The sequence below is a fragment of the Halichoerus grypus genome, chromosome 6, assembly GCF_964656455.1.
Source record: "Halichoerus grypus chromosome 6, mHalGry1.hap1.1, whole genome shotgun sequence".
Taxonomy (NCBI): Eukaryota; Metazoa; Chordata; class Mammalia; order Carnivora; family Phocidae; genus Halichoerus; species Halichoerus grypus.
This window is the reverse complement of record NC_135717.1, coordinates 134,196,040-134,217,613: the sequence shown is the minus strand read 5'-3', so window position 1 is coordinate 134,217,613 and position 21,574 is coordinate 134,196,040. Positions and strand designations below refer to the sequence as shown.

Here is a 21,574-nt window from a genome sequence, read left to right as displayed (position 1 = left end):
CAAGGACTTGGCAGACAAAATTAACAATGTCAATTTAAGTTAATAAAAATCTCCCAATGTGAAAAAAAAAAAAAGTACCTAACACTGTCTGGCATAATCAAGCCTCCAAAACAGTTAACTATTATTACAAGCTGGCTTTTCCAGACATACTTACCCTTAAAATACATTCACTACTCAAATAATAGCTATTAGAAATTGAAAAAAAAAGGTATTTCTTGATAATTACTTCTCAGTAGGGAAGTTTTTTCTTCTGTCATGATCCTGGCCTCTCAGCCTACTTCTCTCAGGGGAGTAGGAGAGAGAAATCTTACTGGAAAGTCCAGGAGGGGCATCTGGCCGGCTTGTGTAATCCTCTTCCTCTGTTTTTTAAAATTCGGAACTAGTCTGTCCACAGGAACCATCAGTTCTGCTGCTCTGTGAAGTAACAATAGAAAACCTGATCTCCATGTGGGGAGGCCGTGGTCGTCCAGCACTGCCCATGTCTGGGAAAAGAATATGGCTAATTCTAAAAAGCTCACTTGCTGAGATTTTTAAGACACATTCTGCAATGTTAAGTGTATTATTAAAAAAAAAAATGTGACAGATTGATCCATATCTGCTTTATTTTTTTCTTATTTCTCACTTCCTTAGAACTCAGGCCGAGAGAAAGGATGCCACTCCTTGGAGCTCTTCGAATGCAGTATGAGGTCTGAGGCTTTAGCCACGTAGTGTTTTGACCTTCACTGAGGTTCATCGAGTCTGCGTCCACAGACGAGTACATGTTTTTATGCGGGCTCCACTGATGTTAAGCAAGTCTGGGGCATTTGAAGGCTGAGAAAAGACTGGGCTTTTTGGAGATCATGGCATCACAGAGCCTTCTGGAGATCATGTATCCTGTTCCCAGTGGTCCCGGCAATATTTCCAGAAGCTGTGCTTCGCGAAGGTGGAATAAAACTGCCCAGATACGCAGCTGATACCCTCTCCTGAGGGGACAGCCACACACAGGCTTGTGGATCACAGCCCTACTGGTGAAGCCGAAAGGACTGAGTTAAAAGAAGAGAAATGGTGAAGGCTGGGGTTGGGGCTGCAGTGGGGGATCATATTCTAACCCCCCTGCTGCCCTTTCCTTCCACGTGGAGGGAGTGAGGTACACTCCAGGCAGCATTCCATCATCCTCTCGACGCCTTGTCCTGGGGGGAGGGTAAGTGACATAGCTGATTAGAACTTAGGAGAACTCAGTCTTTTCCTCCCTCGGCCAATGCCCTCAAGAAGTTTCTGTTCTTCCGTGCTGTTATTTCACACCGTCACATGGGGGGATGGGTGGCGGGCCAGTGTTCCCTGTGACCCGTGGACACGTCTGCCTAGTTCTCACTCAGGTATTAGGAAGCCTCCTTGTCTGCAGATGAAAGCCCTGCTGTCTTTCATCAGCTTTATCAGCAAGAAAGGTGATGGTGGCCCTTCAGCTGCCTTACTCCTGGTCCCAGTTTTCAACAGGTTCCAAACAAAGGCCGGGGAAAGGGTTTCCGTTTATTAAAATTTCCCAAACACCAGACAGTAGTTAAGCATTTACTGAGCACTTAGGAAGTACCAAACACTTTGTACAAGGTAAGCTGTGAGGTAGATGCTATTATTATCCCCATTTTGGAGATGAAGAAATGGCTGCTTCGAGGAATTAAGGAATATGCTCATGATTAATTAAAGAATATGGCCATCCAGAATTAAGTAATATGCCAACTCGGCTGGTAAAATGGCAGCACTAGTACTCAGGGGTGGGACTGTCTGGCTGGGGGCCCTGCCATTCCCTTTGTCCAGATTTCTTATTTGAGAACAGAAAGGCAGTTTAAAAAATATGGTTTAAAGTTTTTGGTTAAAAAAAAAAAAAAAGGAAAAACCCAAAACTCTATGTATTATATATATTTTATGTAAATGCAGACTTCATTTTGAAGTTGTTTAAACATAACCAATAAACCAGTAAGTAGCCAAATAGAGGAGAAAATAATGATCTGTGGAAGGGTTGGTGGTTCACTGCTATATTTCCCCCTATGCCAGTGGAACCTGAGAGTGGGAGGGGGAAAAGATCTTACCTAGGAACTTAGGAACGACAATACAGCTGTATTTAAAAACATTTTAGACAGCAAAGGTAGGCAGTTTAGTTGGGGAGAGTTTGTTTGTGAGGGACAGTATCAATAAAAAAAAAACCCTTCAAACTAGCTCATTGAAAAAGAGGTTAATTGAGAGGATACTACAATTTCATGGACATCTAAGAACAGGACAAAAAGCACAACCAGGCCACCCAGGGAATGGAACTTTCTAGAAAGTCAACCTTTCATGGGGCTGCTGGCCACTCTATTCCTTTCTGCTTTCCAAAATTTAACCTTACACATAGTTTTGGCTTCTTGGGGTGTCAATGCTAGCCAAAATTCTGGTTTTTTGTTTTTTTTTTTTAAGATTTTATTTATTTGACAGAGCACAAGAAGGGGGAGCAGCATGCAGAAGGAGAAGCAGACTCCCCACTGAGCAGGGAGCCCGATGCGGGGCTCGATCCCAGGACCCTGGGATCATGACCTGAGCCGAAGGCAGATGCTTAACTGACTGAGCCAACCAGGTGCCCCCAAAATTCTGTTTGCTCTTTCAGTTCAAGCACCCATCCCATCATCATCTGACTTAGACTGTCTTAATGTCCTAATTCCAAATCCTTTGGAAAGAGCATCTGATTGATCTGTCTTGAGTCAGGGAAAATGTGATAGGGGTGGTGGCTGGGAAGCAATTGCAAACATGGTGCCAGCATGGGCTGGACAAGTACCTCCAATCTATCACCCTTAGTAAGGGAAATCAAAATTAGTCACATCTACAGAACAGGCCAATCAAGAGCCCCCAGGCTCTTCTAAAAGATCCATGCCCATGACTGCCTGAGAGGGAGGTAACTCTGGCTGGTTCCTTAAGCACTGATGGTCAGGTTTTGAACATGTGACCCTGACTTCTCCTTATCACTACCATGATTAATCGGATCAGAAAGGGTTATATGACCCAGAGGCAGCCTGTCCATCATCTGGGTAGTGATCTCTGAGATTGACTAGCCTCCAAAGCTCTGCTGCACAGGGACAACAGTGATCAATCAACTTCTTTCCCTTCTAGAATTGGAGTGGAAAACACAGAATGAGCCAAGGCAAGGATAGCAAATGAGAGTCTCTCTCAAAGTGAGTCCTAAAGTGAGACTTGGGGGGATGGTGGGGTCCTCTTCGGAGATACTAGGCTAAAGTCATGAATGATCCCAAGTTATAAATAACCAAAACTGCGAGTTAAAGAGAAGTTACAGAATAGAGATGGTCAATTGGTAGCAATAGAAGTAGTTGAAGCACAAAGACTGGGTCACTTTAAAGGTGAGAGATCCATAAGTTTAAGGAGTAACAAGAATTTCCATTCCTAGAGCTAGGTTGAAGACTTCTAGTTCTCCAACACCACACTAAGGTTCTTAGGCTGAGTTTTATTGAGATTCCTGTTTTTTGTTTTTTCAAAAAAAATATTTATTTGAGAGAGAGAGAGAAATAGTGCAGGTGCATGGAGGTCGGGGGGGACAGAGGAGCGGGGAGAGAGAAAATCTCAAGCAGACTCCCCGCTGAGCCCACGTGGAGCCCAATGCAAGCCTCGGATTCCACAATCCTGAGATTATGACCCAAGCTGAAATCGAGAGTCGGACACTCAATTGACTGAGCCACCCATGTGCCCTGAGACTCCTGTTTTTCTTACTGTCACGGGTGTCCTCCCAACGACTTTCTACTCTCCCTCATTACTTATGATCAAAAGAGCCTAATTAACCACAATCACTGACTATGTCACCTCAGTATTTTAATATACAGCTTAGGGTCAAAAATACAGGGAAGGAAGAAGAAAGACAAAAAGAGGAGTATAAGGATTTGAAACAACTAAAGAGAGAATTTGGTATGTGATGCATCAACTTGGCTACCCATGATCTTTGTGCTGGTACATTCTGGGACTTTGTGCTGTGACTCTCGGCTTACTTGGCCTTTAACCTACCCTTCTCACTATCTGTGGAGAGCCAGCAGCAGAAAGACCAGGCTTCAGACCTACTATAACCTTAGAGAGTTGATATTGTTTCATCAGTAGTTTGAGGAAGAATGAGAGACACTAAAGAGCTGGAGAAATTAAGAGACTTGCCCAGGATTCCACAACAGTTTTCTAAGAAGGGGGTTTAAATCCCAAGTCTTTACTCTTCATCATCACTAAATGAATGATCTGAATGTCCATCACTCATGACATACGGCTATGTACTCTAGCTTTCAGGTTGTTGATTTAAGATCTCATGGCCTTCCCCAACAAATTTCTAAATCTCTAAAATTTCCTCTACAGTCCTGACACCAAGTCCCATGTGTGGGTTTCCTTCCCACAACCACAATTCAACCTTCCCCCCCACCCACTGCCCCCTTGGTTCAGATGCCAGTTGCAAATCCAAGGTTGTTACCTATGCTTCTGACAAACCGTCTACAGATGGGATGTTTCAAAGACGTGCTCCTAGAATTCAATTAATTTGCTAGAACGGCTCATGGAACATAGAGAAACATTTTACCTACTAGATTGCCAATTTATTATAAAAGGATATAACTTGGTAACAGCCAGATGGAAGAGATGCATACAGCAAAGTATGGGGAAAGGTGCTTCTTCCATGCCTTCTCCAAGGGAGCCACTCTCCCCAAATCTCCACGTGTTCACCAACCTGGAAGCTCTCTGAATCCCATCCTTTTGGATTTTTATGGAGGCTTTATTACATAGGCATGATTGGTTGAATCATTGGCCATTGGTGATTGAACTCAATCTCCAGTCCCCTCCCCTCCCAGGAGATCAAGGGCAGGGTCAGGGCTTGGGGAGTTGGGGGCAGAAAGTTCCAACCCTCTAATCACAGGATTGGCTCCCCTGGCAACCAGCTTCCATCCTTAGGTGACCTAGGGATCTTCCCAAAGTCATTCATTAACATAACAAAACACACCTTCGTGGTTTTCATCACTTAGGAAATTCCAAGGGTTTTAGGAACTCTGTGCCAGGAATGGGGAACAAGACTAAATACATATTTCTTATTATAAATCACAATACCACACTTTCCAAGAATTCATCTAAAACACTGAGAATTGAGAAGTTAACCATTATTTGATCTAGCTTCTCATTCAATATAATAGACTTTCTTTGGTATCCAAGACATGTAATGAAGTGAATCTTGTTTAGGTTAAGCCCAACTCTGTCTCCCTGAATTATCCACCAGTTGGTTTTTGTTCTCTAAAAGAGTAATTTGGCTCATCCTGTGATTGCCTTTCAAGTGCTATTAAATAAAACCCAAGTTTTAATAATAGCTTCTCATTTTTGGTCTTAGGGAGTCACTTCTCACTCTGATTCCCAGTTTCTTTATCTACAAAGTGGCAAGTCCTGCTTTGCTTATGTCATAGGGCTGTTAGGAAAGGGGAAGACAGCAATCATTTATTAAACATCTGCTCCATTCCAGCTTTATACACACTGAGCTAATAATACTCCTAACCCTATAAGGCTGGTGGTATTTCCCATTTGAGCCAGGATGAAGTTGAGACTAAGAAAAACTAAATATTTTGCCCAATTACTACACAGGTAGTAACAGAACCGGGATTTGAATGCAGGTTTGACTGGTGGGCAAATCCCTGGGTTTAACCATTTTACTATTTGGCCTGCTGTGAGCTGGTACTTAAGAAAGCACTTAATAAATTTCAATTATTCAAATATTTCAAGTGTTCTTCTTCAGCTTTCTGTTCTCTGGGGGAGACATTCTCAATCTTTTCTTTTTAAAGATTTTATTTTTAAGTGATCTGTATACACAATGTGGGGCTCGAATTTACAACCCCAAGATCAAGAGTTGTGTGGTCTACCTACTGAACCGGCCAGGCACCCCTGTTTTTAATTTGATGAGCTATCATTTTCCTATCCCACATCATTAGATTCCCTATCCTCATGGATTAGCATGTGTTTTTTTTGTTGTTGTTCTTGTTTGTTTGTTTGTTTGTTTGAGAACAAGAGGCAGTACTGACTGCCAGGGACCTAATCAGCATGGACATAAGAAAGCATGTTTTTAACGTTCCATTTAAAATGTAGTAACCAGAATGGGAAGTCATGTCTTACTGTGGCTAGAGTTGGAAAACCCAGGTTGCACAATGCTTCTCCAGTGTATCACATTCATTTTCTTCTAGTTTCTTCATCCAGACAAACTAAAGCTTTGTTATCATCCTACCCAATAAGCTTCAAGGGTCAGATGTGCTGGAACTTGGGTTTGAAATGAATGAGTCAGTGTCGAATCTGATTCCAGCATCTTTAGAAATGTTCCTAAGGAGGTCATTGAAGTGGGGGTACGGTTACAGAGCCTGTGACCACTTCCCTTGCGAGGAAAACCACCCAAACCTAACTGTATTTTAAGGCCTCTGAGGCCTAAGAAAGAAGATAGTCTGTGTTTAGTGGCGTGGAGGGGGATAGTCTCTTTTATCTACATAGTTGAATTGTAAAATAAAATTTCCAAACGCTGAGGAGCATGAATGGGGCTAGTGTGATCGCAGTGAGCCCCATCTATTTATCCGGGACTTAGTCTCACGTTGGCTAATGGGCCCCTGAGCTAATGTAGTGATAAGATTAAGAAAAAGAGCAAAACACTTATTTTTTCAGATGTTGATGTTTTTAGCTTCTAAATAAGCAGGATGTTGCTAATTTTATTACTTTTTTCTACCTTGTTTTTCCACTTTTGGCCAAAACGAAATGAAAAGATGTTTCCTATTTTGTACAAGAATGATTTTCTCTAGTAACAGTTGTAAGAACAAATTATGTGCAATAACAGGCACCTAATATATTTCTATATTAAAATGTCATCTAAAATGATTTGTTGTGGGTGACATAGGAATAGGGAGACTGAAAACGATGAGTTTTACTGTTGTAAGTGGTTGAATGCTAAAGCAAAGGTAGCTCCTCTTTGAATAATATCTTAGTTTAAAAGGTGCCTTTCCAGAGAGACCTTTCTTAAGCTCTGCATCTGAAGTAACATGCTGGTCACTCTTGCCATGCTCTTCAAGCTTCCTTTCCTTCATTCATGTTTCTATCACGTATTTCCTAGTTTGTATTTGCTTATTGTCTATCTCTCCTCCTCTGGAGTACAAATTCCAGACCATGTTCTGCATAGAAACCCCCAAATATAGAACACTGCCTATACTAGGCACACAGTATTTGTTGAATGAATAAATCTATTTTGAAAACGTCAAGTTAACCCCTTACTCTAGGCTTAGCCACCGGTTTACCATCTTTCGGTTTTTGTTTTTGCTGTTGTTCCGTCTGTCGAGTTTATTATATCTTTTCTTCTTCTCCCTGTAGGTTTATTTATTTGTGGATGTAATTCCAGCCAATCCGATTTACTGTAATATAGTGGAGAGCGTTTATCAGACACTTAATAGAGCAGTGTTGGGTGGGAGGTGTATTATAACTAGGTTTTGCTAATACAGTAATAGAGTTTGTGGATTTTTAAAAATGCGATAGAGTGGACTTTTTCCCCTTTTAAAAAGTTACATCACGGACTTGTGTTTTCTTGAGTGGGACAGAAAGAGGTGGGCTGCCAGGACTTGTTCCTAACTTTAGGTACCCAAAAGCAAGTCTGTTGAGAAGGAGGACTGAGATCCATTTTTCTAGAAGCAACTTTTGTATCCGCCATCTGGGGTCGGAGGAGTGAGATCATGTTGGCGCCCTTGTTTCAGCTGAAGACAAACCAAGTGCGGGCCGCACAAAGACACCACTGGATGCCTGTTAACTCGGTTAGGTTGAAGCATATGGTTCTAGCTGCTGATGGGTGGCGAACTCAGTGCCAGCTACCCTGAGGGTGCTCAGTAAACGTGGGTCATCTTAGCAATAATGCTGGGCCTCCAACCAGACTTGACAGTTTTGTTTTGCGACCTGTATGGGGACAGCAGGAATCACTACTGCAGCTGGGAGGGTTTGGCACAAGATGTTGGGAAAATCATTTCATTTCTTATGTTTTGGGGGATGGGAGCTGAAGGGAACAGTGCATTTCCTTGTGCCCTGAGAATCGCATGTCCTTAGAAAACGTTTTGGCCTTGACGTGGTCATGAAATATGTTTTTTTAAGGGAAGAATTTATAGAAAACTCATGTTCATGTTGAATAATTTTAAGATTGATTTGTTATTTATATATTTCTTTCTAGTTGGGGAGTTTTTTTTTTTTTTTTTCTTTTTACATTGCAAAAGAAATGGGTTCTGGCTATGAAATCCAAACCCTCACTGGGGACAATAAACTTTACCAAGTCATTTGCCATGACAAAATGGCTTATTAGCCCTACTTAACACAATCCAGGAGTTGGTAAAGATTCCTTGATTTGTTCTTGTGAAGGGTTTACTTCTTAAGATAAGTCCAAAATACCTAAAATATTAAGGTGCAAATACTTCAATAGCAAATGTACTTAACATCAGAAATAAAAAACATTTAGGAGACCATAGATTTGCCTGTGGGTTCAATAAAAGAGCTGAAGATATTTTGTTTTATAGTCACACATTTTATTACAAATTTCTTTTATTTTGTACCCAATAGAAAAGCAAGTTTGGAATCTATTTACAAGTACTATACATTTACACATATTATATACAGTTAATGAATTTAAAGAAAATGGGCAGAGAAACACAATATATATGGAAGAATATGCCACTGTACATGGTTTATTATCATCATGGTCCTTAGTGTTACTGAATCTTTATTGTAGTAATAAATACAGTTCTATATTTACACATCTTATAAAACATCTCATAAATGTATTTTTTTTCAATTCCAAGTTAAAACATCTGATCAAAATAAACATGCTTATATAAAAATAAATCTACCTAGCAGTCTTTTGGTTTAGATGTATTGAAGCTAATGTAGTATAATAGAAGTTACAAATTAATCCTTTGACCTTTAGTATTTAATAATTTTGCTTCTTAAAATACTTAACACATGTATTACATATGGAATAAGCAGAGAAGTCATGTTCCTGACATCAAGTGGGTTGGTCCAGAGACAACACAGCTAAAACCAAGCTAAATAAACAGGATATGTTACAAGTCCCTGTTGAGTCCAAAGTGGTTTCAGACATCATTGCTAGAGCTACTAGAGATACACGTGTGAGAAGTTATTATGCCAGTGGGTTTCATTTATGTCGGTCTGCATTTGATTATTTCCTTAAGATGCACATTAGTTTGAATCAACTGATAAAACCACCTGCAAAAAGTGTGCACTCACTTGAAAACAAACAAGCAAACAAAAAACACCAAAATCCTCCCAGGTTGCTCACCATCTTTTCTAGGTATATCCATTGCCGGCAATGGACTTTTATTCTGAGTGCTGGACAGCAAGGAGTTAACAAGGAATTAGACAAAGCAAACCTCACTTCTACATGATCACCTTCATGGCAATTTAAGAATTTAAGTTTATTTTCCTTTCAAAATATTTGTAGACAGTTTTACTTCACTGAGGTGGAACCATCTCATACTGATACACAAATTCTGGCATCTCTAAAAATGATAGGACTATAACTAAGAAGGCCCCACATTATCCATTCAGGAGGGGATTGGTGACCTGGAAGGATCCTTTGTGAGGAAAGGCAAAGGAGGACTAAAACATCCACATGGTCATTAAAATGCAATCCTACTGGTCACAGCCTTTACTTAGTAATGTAGGCAATTTAAAACCCTATTTTCCAAACACCTCTAACTATCTTTTAAGGGCTTTTCAGGTTTAAAACCTCTTTTGTAAGCAAGTAGTTCTGCCCCTCTCCCCAAATAATTAGATTGGTGAGTTTAAAAAGAATTCAGTTGAAATCATGGAGAATCTTTTTTGAACATTGCAAATCTGCTTTTTAAAATCTGGGCATACCTAAAGAGTGTGACTGATCTCTCTCTTGTATCTGAATGAATTATACAAGCAGCATTTAGACTTATTTTTCACTTTCCAGTATCAACAGGTTTTCCAGCTTTTTCCATGCTGAGAGATATCAAAAACAAAGTTTCCACTTGGCTATTTTTAGTTACTGCTCTGATGTACCCAATCTCATATTTTTGGTTTTTCAATGTTTGCAAACGTTTTCTCCCACAGGTGAATTAGAGACATGGGACAAATGCCACAGATGAAAGGTGACAGCTTTCGGTCACCGGGTAAGCTGGTGGTGACACGGAATTGGAAGGCAGGTCATAGCCGATGCTGGTGCTGGTGAAGGTTACCAAGGCTTGGGTTGAGTCACAGGACTGCTTCTCGACATCATCAGAGTTAATAGACATCAGGCTTGGGTTTCTCGATCTTGTCCAGAAGTGGGTTTGCTTTCCCAGGCTCCCCAGATCTTCCTTAAAATGGGGATTGAAGAGGATGTAGAGAAGGGGATTGAGGCATGCAGGAAGCGGGACAATCACCAGAAGGATAAACTTAATTACTTCGGGACTGATAAAGGTGAGGTTTAGTAAGGAGGAGAAGGACAAGAAAGCCACGGGGCAGTAAAGGATACAGTTGGTGAAGAGCAACAGAGCGATGTGCTTCACCATAGAACAGTCCCACATATTCTCCAGGTCTCCCTTTTCCAAATTGCAGTAGAGCTTGGTGTAGGCAATCGTCATCACCAGGAAGCAAAGGGAGTTGAGCAAGACGAGCGCGACCATGTAGCCTGTGGTGCTGGGATCGCCAAAGGGCAGGGGCAGGCAGAGCGGGGAGGCGCTGAACTCACTGCCCCCCAGCAGCGGAACCGTGGCGATGGTCAAGGCCAGCACCGCGCAGAGCAGAATGATCGCTTTCAGACTGGAGAAAGGAGTCTTCCTTTCAAATTTTGCAGAACATTTCACAGAGAACCCACGCTCCAGGGCTGCCAGGGTAAGCAGGAAAACAGATGATTCCGAAGCAAAAATGGACAAAAACCCGACGACCTGACACCCGACACCCTGCTCCCACCATGCCCCATGCTGTGCAAAGCTGCCAAAAGTGAACGCATCCACACCAGCCAGCACAGCGCTGGAGACCCCCATGAGCATGTTCACTGCTGCTATTAACCCAATCAACAGTTTTATGGAGGAAATGTACAGAGGGGCTCTGAACACCGTTGAGGTCACCAAGGCATTGCAAGTAAGCGCCAAGACGGCTATGGTCCACACTCCAATTCTGATCAGCCAGCTACCAAACAGGTATTCGCAGAGTTTGAAGGGCCCTAGAAGTCCAAGGAAGAAAGAGACTGGGTATCAAACTAAGGTTTACAACTTCTGCCACATTACCTTTTTGTTTCTCTTATTAGGACACCAAGAGAAAGGCCAATAACAGCCAGAATAACACACAGTTCCCTTGTGGCATGCTCTACTTTCTTTAACTACTGTGAAAACACGAATACCAGGTGCTCATGTTTTGAAGCTAAACACAGAGAAACGGAGATGGGGAATTTCAATCACTTGATTAAGGTCCCCCAAATACAGCCAGATCTCCTGGGCTTTTCATTATACTTTTTCCAGAATGCTTCAGAAATGTTCTGGAAGCAGAGAAAGAGAATCCCAGGGAAATACTCCATAATATTAGAAGGGGAAGTATGGGTAGTACCAGAGTGCATTTCATGAAAATTTCATCTTAGGTTTATAATGACATTTGATATTTGAGAGCAAGAGAGCTGTCTTTTTTTTTTTTTTCCAACTGGCCTATCCTGTTCCTGGGAATGGGACAAACACGTGAAGTCAATATACAGTTTTTTACTTGTCTGTATAAATTATTATTTGCTTTAATCAAATAGCTATTTAGGGAAGACGAAATTTTATTTTATTTTATTTTATTTTTTTAAAGATTTTATTTATTTATTTGAGAGAGAGAGAATGAGAGACAGAAGGGTCAGAGGGAGAAGCAGACTCCCTGCCGAGCAGGGAGCCCGATGCGGGACTCGATCCTGGGACTCCAGGATCATGACCTGAGCCGAAGGCAGTCGCTTAACCAACTGAGGCACCCAGGGAAGACGAAATTTAAAAAAAAATAAGTGATTACATGAAGCAAGACTGCTGTGTACCAGTTCAGGCTAGATTGCTGATATCACTTAAACAATTGCCTGTGAGGGGTGTCTGGGCGGCCCAGTTGGTTAAGTGGATTCTTGGTTTTGGCTCAGGTCATGATCTCAGGGTCGTGGGATGGAGCCCCGAGTCATCAACATGGCTCGGCAGGGAGTCTGCTTGAGATTCTTTCCCTCCCCATCTGTTCCTCAAGGACACCCACCGCCCCCCTTCTGCAGCCCATGCACTCTCCCCCACTCCCCGCTCAAGTAAATAATAAATAAATAAATAAATAAATAAATAAATAAATAAAATCTTTTAAAAATTGCATATGCTTCTAACTACATGATTGATTCTTCAGTTTTCATTAATCTGAATCAAGTCTTTCCCAGAAACCTTATCTATGAATGGGGATCAACTCTAGGGAATGGACATTTCTATTTTAAAAGTCCCCGTAAGAGCCTCAAAGGTGGCACAGATTTTGCTTTGAAGTGTCACCAATATGTCATTGATGGCCTCAGAGTCAGTGGTGGGTATGGTGCTGAGGCAGTGCTGAGACTTTTCTCACCTGGGGAAGGTGAGCATTGTGCCGAATGAAGGGCTTTCAGGTCTTCCTCAAAGTCCAGCAGGAAATCTTCAAGATCACGCTCATCTGCAGGAATGAGAAGCCCTGGAATGATGGGTTCTGTCTCTCTTTCCTGGGGACCACCTCCCAGGACCACATCCTCGAGACATGAAAGGTCACAAAGGGAACTGAAGGCCAGACGTCCCACTTTTCCCTGGGCTCCGGCTTTTGGCCTTTGGATGTTCTACTCGAGCTACTATATGACGTAGTATTCCAGATGAACTGGGGGTGAGGGAGGGTAACTCCAGGTTCCAGACCATAACACCTTAGCTCTCTCCTTCTGTCCTTGTTCCCTGCAGCTCATGATGGCCCCAAATTGCACTGACCTAAATCAGAGAGAGGCTGTGGGCCTCTGTCTCCACTTTTCCAATGCTTAGATAGCTAGGGTGCAAAGGCTGTGTTCTCCGAGCACAAGAAGGAGAATCAGGTATAGTAAGTTTCTATCTTTCCTGGGGAATTCTGCTTAACAAAGGACAAATCAAGTTACTGCTTGGTGCTTAGTTTAGCACCTACTTATGAAATAGGAGTTTTGTGATCTAACATATAGAACAACTGCCCTTAAACATAAACTCCTTGAAGAACTTTTTCTGGTCCATTGTGTTCCTCCTGGCTCATAGTAGGCACTCTTACTTTTTTTTTCCTGAGTGAATAAATATGATAGAAATTAGCATGGATGAAGCAGGAAGAGCAATAACTAAGGGAAAAACAAGAGCCAGATCCATGCTGTGGCCTCAAACAAAAAAGCCAAGGGCTAAAATATCAGCTCCTTAAACCGATGTGTGTGCATGAAGAGAAGGTAAGGTGGGAACATGCAGACAGACGGAATCACACTTGCTTGGGAATCAACAAATCATCAGGGCCCAAAGGGAGAGAAGCCAGTCTGTTTAGACACTGTGCAAACTCGCAAGGTTGGCAGGAAAGGAAAGTGGGGGCCGCCTGGGCACCTCCTCATTACCACAGGTGTGGTTTCAGGTGCGTTGCTGCCTGTTTAAGTAAGTTCTTACTTCAAGGAAAGCCAAGTGCTTTACAGACATTATCTCATTTCGCCTTCCTGACAGATACCTCCATGGGGGGTGGGAGGGGAGAAGGTTTGAGAATTAGTTGGATGAGAAGTGGGATTCTTGAGCCCTTCTGCTGACATATGGAGGCATCTAAATGCCTATACTGTCCGCTCCTCTCAGGCCCTAAGAATAAAAATGGATTTTATCTTCTGGAGGAAACCACTCAGAAACATGTTTTTTTAAAAAAAGGTAGCTGTAAGGATGAGGTCCTTTTAAAAAAGCTTATGGAAATATTAACATCAATATTAAGAATTACCCCTGAGGATAGTCTATGCTAAAGGGGATCGAATTATAAATAAAAGTATGAAGAAATCACTTACGGAAAAGATGAACTTTTAGAATGAATCCTAAGGGATATTTCTCTTTCTCTGGGAGTCTCTAAGTAGTGGGATTGATTGCCAACTTGCTGGGGCTGGTTACAGAGGGACTTATCTGGAGTTCGGATGACCTGTTTGATGACTTTTCAAGACCCTTCTAGATACAATTTCATCAGTGTGACATAGCAGGTCTTACCTTGAACTTGAAACATTCCAGCATCTTTCTTATAAAGGTCATCTGTACTGCTGTTGTCCTCTTTATTCCACTGATTAGATGTTTTATAGACATTCTCACACACTCCAAATGCACAACACTGGTAAGCATAAGGCATTTCTATAACCCTTTAAGTGAACAAAACCAAACAAAAACACATGCTTAAAGACACAGGTTATTAAATATAGTGCTCATCTTCTTTCACTCAATAATTCTGTCTTTGGATCTTAGCCTTAATTGAGAAACTAAAATATTAACTGTGTACAAAGATGTTCATTACTGTGTTATTTATAATAACAATGGAGTTACTAAAATTATTGCCATGAAATGTTGATAATTGTTGAGGTTGAGTGATGCATATATTATATTATTTTCTCTACTTTGGTGCTTAAAAATTTCCATAATAAAGAAGTTAAAAAATGACTGCTAGGGAAATTGTAGCACCATTAAAAAGTGCTTATAGTATGACGTAATGTAAAGTAATGAAAACATGATGTAAATTTGTATATGTACAGTGGTTCTAACGATTAAAAATACATTGGAAACAAAGTCTGGAAGGAAATAAACTAAAAAGTTGTTTAGGGGCTATTTTTAGATTTTTGCTCTCTTCTACTTTCCAAACTCTCGTTTGGGATTATGGTTTTAAAAGTATGTAAAATGTACTGTGGTTTAAAAATGTGTATATACATGTATATATACACACACATACCTACATGTATGTAGGTATATATAGTCTTTCAAGGGATTTTTTTTAACAGTAATAAGCATAACAGGTTTTAAAGAGCATTACTTCCTCAAAGAAATATAAATTTAGTACATTTTATTAGAACATATAACAAGCTAGATTAATTTAAAAACGTAAGCAGGACTACAATAATGTTATCATGTTATTTAATTACATGTCCTAGTTTACACCCCATGGATCAATGGTTTTCAAACTCTTCCCGTGAACACTAGGATTCTGGGAGGCATCTTTGAGAAAGAAAGGAAATGTGATCAGGAAGACGCAGTCTCCCACTTCAGGGTTTGTCCTAACAATGCCCCAGGGGTGGGGGACTTGAGGGCATGAAATGCAATTCAAAAGAGTCCCATGACCTCATAAATTTCGAAAACTACTATAACACGTCTATTACTTTGCATGACCACAAATGTATTTTATTAGTTTTAATGACAAACTCACTTGAGTTCTGGAAAGTTTTCAGATGATATCAAGCTCTGTAAGGCATGATTTCCTGTTAATTTTAAGTGAGTTAAACCATGTAACCCTGTTACAGGAAGAGACGACAGGCGGTTGGAGGATAGGTCCCTGCAAAACATCAAACAACAATTGGCTTTTGGTCTGTGTTAGCAGAAAGAATCGGTGTTAAAAAAAAAAAAAGCGCAACCTAAAGATTCTTAAACTGCTCCATAAGAACTTCTAAGCAGGGTCCATACCCTTCATGGTAAAAATAAACATTTTGGGTTTAGCTCCTGATAATTTTTCGATTTAAAATCAGAATTGCAGAGGGGACGTGTTTCAATCACATTCAAATTGTAGTTTCTACATTCAGCTTCATTTTGCCAGGTGGGGACATCGCAAATCAGTGGAAGGAGCTACACCTAATTTGAAAAGTGATGTTGAGTGGATTAAGTTGGGGTGGGGGGAAGGCATAAGAAGCGGAGGGGGCTGGGAAGCGGCACAGGAAAGTTTTCTCTTAGTCAGGATGGCAAATATGAAATGAAAAGGCTTTGGAACCGAAATGACATCTTATTCCACCCCACCTGATTGCTCAGTGAAAATGGAAAATTTCGCCTCAATAACCAGAACCAGCTGTCACCCAGATCTTCAATTAAACACGTCAGGGCCCCTGTGGCCTTGGAGGGCGGGGTGGGGAGGGTAGGCGGGGTGAGGGGGCTCCTCTCTGGTCTGACTCAGCTCCAGTGTGGAGAGCACTGAGGGCCAGGCAATCTGTGCACGGCGGCCTCTTCCGCAAAACCGACATTTTTGATGAATTTAGGTGGCCCCCCAATTATTTAAAATATGCCATAAACAAGTCACGAAATACTCACAGCTTTCTTAGAGATGGCAAAGTGGAAAATGCATTGGGATGAATGATGGCAATTTTGTTCCAGGCTAAATTCCTATTAAAAAAAAAAATAAGGCAAGTGAGAGGATTATATACTTAAAAAAGATTGTGTGAAGTTTTACCATATATATTCATTCTTCTGCCAAAATTTAACTTCATTCAGGACAAAACAATGAGCTTATCAAATCAGCCTTCAGATAAAGATATTAGTAGTATAAATGACTAAAGAGGGAACTTTAAATCAACCTTGTTTTAAGTCAATCCAGGAAGAATCATGCAAGTGAATATTTTAGATTTTACTGTTTGCTAAAAAGTTCACTGAAACATGGTTGTGAAGTTTTATGAGGGCATTTCTGAGATGAGTGGGGGTGGAGGAAGAGTAAGAGACAGGACCTTCCGAGGGTCTTCCTCTGACAAGCAAGTAAATTCGAAGTGGATAAAATGTCCTAGATCTGTAATGAAACTCAGCAACGCTTTGTGTACGTTGTCAAGTATGTCAGCTCGTGAGAGAAACACCAAGAAGTATTTAAAAAAAATTCCCAGTAAAGGAGATGCACATTGGAATTCTTAACTGCAAAATAAATAAAAAGGGGGCTAATATGTAGGAAATAAAATCCTTTAATAACAAAAAACCCCTACAATTTATGGAGAAATAAAGTTCACTGAACATGCGCGCACGCACGCACACACACACACACAATGAAATGTAGATGATTCAGCAGGAATAAGAACTTCCGCATTTCAAAAAAGGAAAAATGAACTTATAATTTGTCTTTTTAAAATGCCTAACTAACAAGTGTAACAAAAGTGTACACATCTGAGGAAATTGAAAGTGATCACAGTCAACTTTTCTCTAGCACAGATGAGTGATTTATTTATGATACTGGGCCTCTTGAGTTACCTTGGATAAATGGTCTTCACAGAACATTTATATTCTCATTTGAAAGGCTCCCTAAACTGGATGAAACTGGAAGGCTTTTTATTTTGATCCATCACGGATCCCAGAACAGAAAACAATTTTGGTGAACAAGGGGAGGAAATGGCAGGGAAGGGGTGGGGAAGCTCCAAATGGGGGTTGGGGAATTAAGCGAGGAGACTGTCTTCTGCTGAGCTGCTCCTAAAGTCTCTGCCCAGTGAGGGGAGCAGGTCCTACCATCTGTCAAAGTCTCTCGTGGCTTTAGGGGGAACATGGGTGCCCCCGGTGAGCCTCACAGAGCGGAATATCAGGAATGTAGGCCAAGTCCTGCCATGGGGCTTTATAGCAATTTGACTAGTTTTCGAGTCAATATGGGAGAATTTGTATGTCAGCCCGCTGTAATTCCTCTCCTGTTTGTACACCTGTGTGCTGGAATCCTCCCAGCAGCCGCCTGAGGAGCCATTTCCGCTCTCCGGCCATTTTCAGTGCCTGGGGCTGCCCTTGCAGGCGGCGTACCCACGGCTCCCTACTGTTCGCGGTCGGATTCCTGGTGGAAGCTCAGGGGAGAGACCTTGGGCACTGGTGCTCCTTCTCTACTTTGGAGTCTTGTGTCTGGTGGCAACTGCACACTTTCTCAACCACGGCCTCCCTTCTCTGTGCCTGTGTCTTGGTAGCCTCAGCCTCGGCCATGTTGGTTTCTGCACACCCGTCCCCCGCTTGCTCTCATAACCGTCAGCACAGCTCTGAGAGATAGGTGTTATCAGTAGCCCCATTTTACTGGTGAGGAGTGAAGCACAGAGTCCTAAGTGAATTGCTCCAAGTCAGAGAATAATCTCAGGAGCTGGGATTCAAACTCGAGCTGACTGACATCAGAGTCCCTGATCTTTTGCTCAGAACATGTTCGAAATTCTTAAGTAAATAATGAGAGAACCACTGTCGTAGACCTTGGGGGATAAGATGATGAAAAAGTTCTTGTCATTTTTGGGTAGGGCACAGTGTACACATGGCAGTGCTGAGTGCTGCGTCCTGTGTCAGAGTGCAAAGGGCATCAGAGTGGCTTGGGCTCATGGCACGAGGTCTTGTTCTTACAAGGGCACGGGCAGGGGGCAAGTCAAGAATGGGGAGGAATCCGATGGGCAGCAGGAACAGGGGAGCTAGCCACCATGTGTCAGAGGCCTGGGAATGTGTGGGTGAGGGTCAGGAGGTCGTACTAGGAGGTTGGAGTCAGATTTTGAAAGGCAGTGCTGGGAAGTCTAGTCTCTATCTTGAAGACATTAGGGGACTAACGAGATTCTTGCATCAGGGAAGCACCATAATTAGATTTCTATTTGAGAAAGATTCTCTTCACAGAATGAGTGGGGACCGACGGCGGAAAGGCTGCTTAGGATGATGATGGTGGAGATCCAGGGGAGCCATTCTGTGGGCCTGTGGCAGAAAAGTGGATTAACTGGAGGTGGCAGAGTTTAGTGGGGTCTAAGGGGCAGGAGGAGTTCAGGGAGACTTGGACATGTAGCCTTCAGGGTCTGCGTCCCATTCTTCTGGTGTCATTAGAGGTCAACCTTTTATTTCGTATGTATATGAAAAAAAAATTTTTGGTGAGAACATTTAAGTGCTACTATATTAGCAAATTTCAACGACATAATAGAGTGTTATCAACTAGATCAGCCTTTTAAAATGGAACTGACTTTTGGAAACAGCCAGAACTCCAACTGGGTGAAAAAGGCAGGTAATGAGATAGGTAATGTATTTTTGTTTGACATTTATTAAAAAAAGTAGAAGAACTTCACAAGCTGATACTAAAAGTAAGAAACGGGCAACATATTTAAATTCAGAACAAGATAGTTTTCAAGGTAAATTTTTAGGAGAAGATGATTCTTAAGGGTAAATTTAAAATGTTTTGAGGAATGGTATTATTTTACAAGGATATAGTCTCTTAAGTATTAAGAAAAACTTTAGGGGGGGCACCTGGGCGGCTTAGTCGGTTAAGCACCGATGCTTGATTTTGGCTGAGGTCATGATCTCAGGGTCGTGACATTGAGCCCTGTGTCGGGCTCTACGCTCAGTGGGGAGTCTGCTTGAGACTCTCTCTCCCTCTCCCTCTGCCCCTCCCTCCCCTCTCTCTCACAAATAAATAAATAAATCTTAAAAAAAAAAAAGAAAAACTTTAGGAAAAAAAGGGTTTTTAACAAAATATACCAGAGTTTAAACATTACATATTGTCATTATTCATCAAAATTACATTCAAATTCAGTTTCAAGATGAAAAAGATCTGTCACAGAAAACAATCTGTCACTGAGTTGTTTATTTTTTTAATTTATGGTTAAAATATGGTGTTTTCAATTATAAAATGGAATTAGATACCATATTTACAATTCAACAGAAGCATTTTCCAGGGCATCTGTGCTCAAACCTTAGTGTACTTGTTAAAATGCAGATTGTTATTGCACCTCAGAGATTCTAACTCATGAGGCAGGTGAGGACCTGAAGCCAGCATTCTTTACAGTGGCCCCCAGATGATTCGCAAGTACTTTGAGACACATACTGAGAACTGTTTACCCAGCAAAAACGAACAGGCAGGAAGAATTGTGTGGTCATCCCATTTCTGTGTGGAAAACGATCCCTACCAATTCCAGGCTGCCGACAGAAACGCGTTTCGTAGGCAAGGCAACAGCTTGGCCTCCTTCTTCTTTATCCAAGTTCCATGTCAGAGAGCAGACTGCCAATTTACTACTTTTGAATATATTCCCAAAAATTATCATGAGCAAGAGATTTGCCTTTTCATAGCAAAAGTAGGCACAAAGGTCCAACAATACCCGTATAGAGCAGAAAGAAAATATGAGGGAAGTAGTGCTGTGTTGGGGAAGGTGCTTGGAGGCAGTACTCACAGGGCTCGGAGACCAAGCAGCTGCTGGAATGTGTCAACTTTAATTTCATAGATTTCATTATGTCGCAGGTCTCTGAAATGACAGAGTTCCAAAGATTGATTTCAAAGTCACTGGTTTCAAAGATTAGTCTTCAGAGAACTTGTACAGAGGGATGACTTGTCCCCAATCAAAGGAACACATGAAGTGTGACTATCAAGTGACTGATTTAAAAATTTTTGTTTTGCTTAAAGAAGAACATTCCAGTTTATACATGTAGGTGTTGCCTCTCTTACGAAGCGATGAGTTCTTTTGGGTGGGCAAAAAATGCCAGCCTCGTTCAATCACTTGGTGCCTGGCTCTGCCTTCTGACCCTTCTAGAATTCTTGGAGGGTCTTCAAGAGCATCAAACCATTACCTTTTAAAGACAGATTTGCCTTTCTTTTTCTCTCTTAATCGCCCAAAGGCATTCAGAGAAAAACGAAATGGGAGAAGATAGATGGTTAATATCTTTTTGATCAAACCTAAGTATGACTTTAAAGCAATAAGGCTCATGTTTTGTGGAGGCAATTTTAAGAAAGGAATGTTAAAATGTTTCCTGCCTAAGAAGCATCAATGGCATCTCGAATATGACGAATAGGACACCTCCTCTAAAGATGGCTGTTGTGAAACAAACACCCAACGAACCCAAGTCCCTCCCATATTTACAAATAATACCGCTCATTGGATATGTAAGCTTAGAAAAATCCCAAAGCTCCAATAGCACCAAAGTTCTATTATAACACCAAGCTTGGGGTGGAAAGAGCATAATAAATGCTTTACTTACAGTACAATGCATGGTAAAATAATATTATCTATGTTTCCCAACTTAATAGCCATCCTACACAGTCACACCTTGTGTGTATGAGAAGGGAAAGCACCAAATGTCTCCCTAGTGAATCACGGGGGCAAGCAAACCAATGACCCCTGGATATGTGAGTTTTGGCTCTTGTTTTTTGTTAAGTGACTTAGAGACTCTTATAGACATACATTTTCTGAAGCTTTTGGCAGACTGAGAAACTGGGTAAATCTTCTAGCAGGTTGTAAGATAGATCTCTGGAAAACAGAAGGTACAAAAGGGAAAATCTGTTACATATTAATCCTAAGGAAACATGCTTTGCTCTCCTTTCCCCTCCAAGATGATATATCTTCCAAAGGCAGACTCTGAATGTTTCCCCAGCCCTGACATGGAGCAGGTAGTCATAGGCATTATTGGATTAAGCATAGATCCAAACGTTTACTGAAATGTAGCTGTTGTACTTCTTTAATTGATTTAAATAATTTACTTAACGAATTTATTTATATTTTGTTAGTGATGATCTACAATGTTCTAGCTATTATCTTACTGAAATGAGTACAAATTAAATTAAATAATTGTGCCTCTCTAAGAGCTGCTATATCTCTACAGCTAAGAGAGTCATTGTTGGTTCTTTTCTAATCAACTAA

At 41.2% G+C, this 21,574-nt stretch overlaps 1 protein-coding gene across 3 annotated transcripts in view; it reads right to left on the bottom strand.

Moving 5' to 3' along the window:
• Positions 1-8,701: 8,701 nt before the first annotated feature.
• Positions 8,702-21,574, bottom strand: part of LGR5 (leucine rich repeat containing G protein-coupled receptor 5) — a 122,095-nt gene continuing 109,222 nt past the window's right edge. For all 3 annotated transcript variants that reach the window (XM_036111832.2, XM_036111833.2, XM_078076290.1), the window contains 7 exons: positions 21,119-21,184; positions 20,114-20,185; positions 16,296-16,367; positions 15,427-15,552; positions 14,229-14,374; positions 12,598-12,681; positions 8,702-11,215 (listed from right to left, as the gene is read on the bottom strand). In XM_036111832.2, the coding sequence (XP_035967725.1) occupies positions 10,128-11,215; positions 12,598-12,681; positions 14,229-14,374; positions 15,427-15,552; positions 16,296-16,367; positions 20,114-20,185; positions 21,119-21,184 (1,654 nt within the window). In that variant the 3' untranslated portion in view covers positions 8,702-10,127. The remainder of the gene's footprint in view (positions 11,216-12,597; positions 12,682-14,228; positions 14,375-15,426; positions 15,553-16,295; positions 16,368-20,113; positions 20,186-21,118; positions 21,185-21,574) is intronic.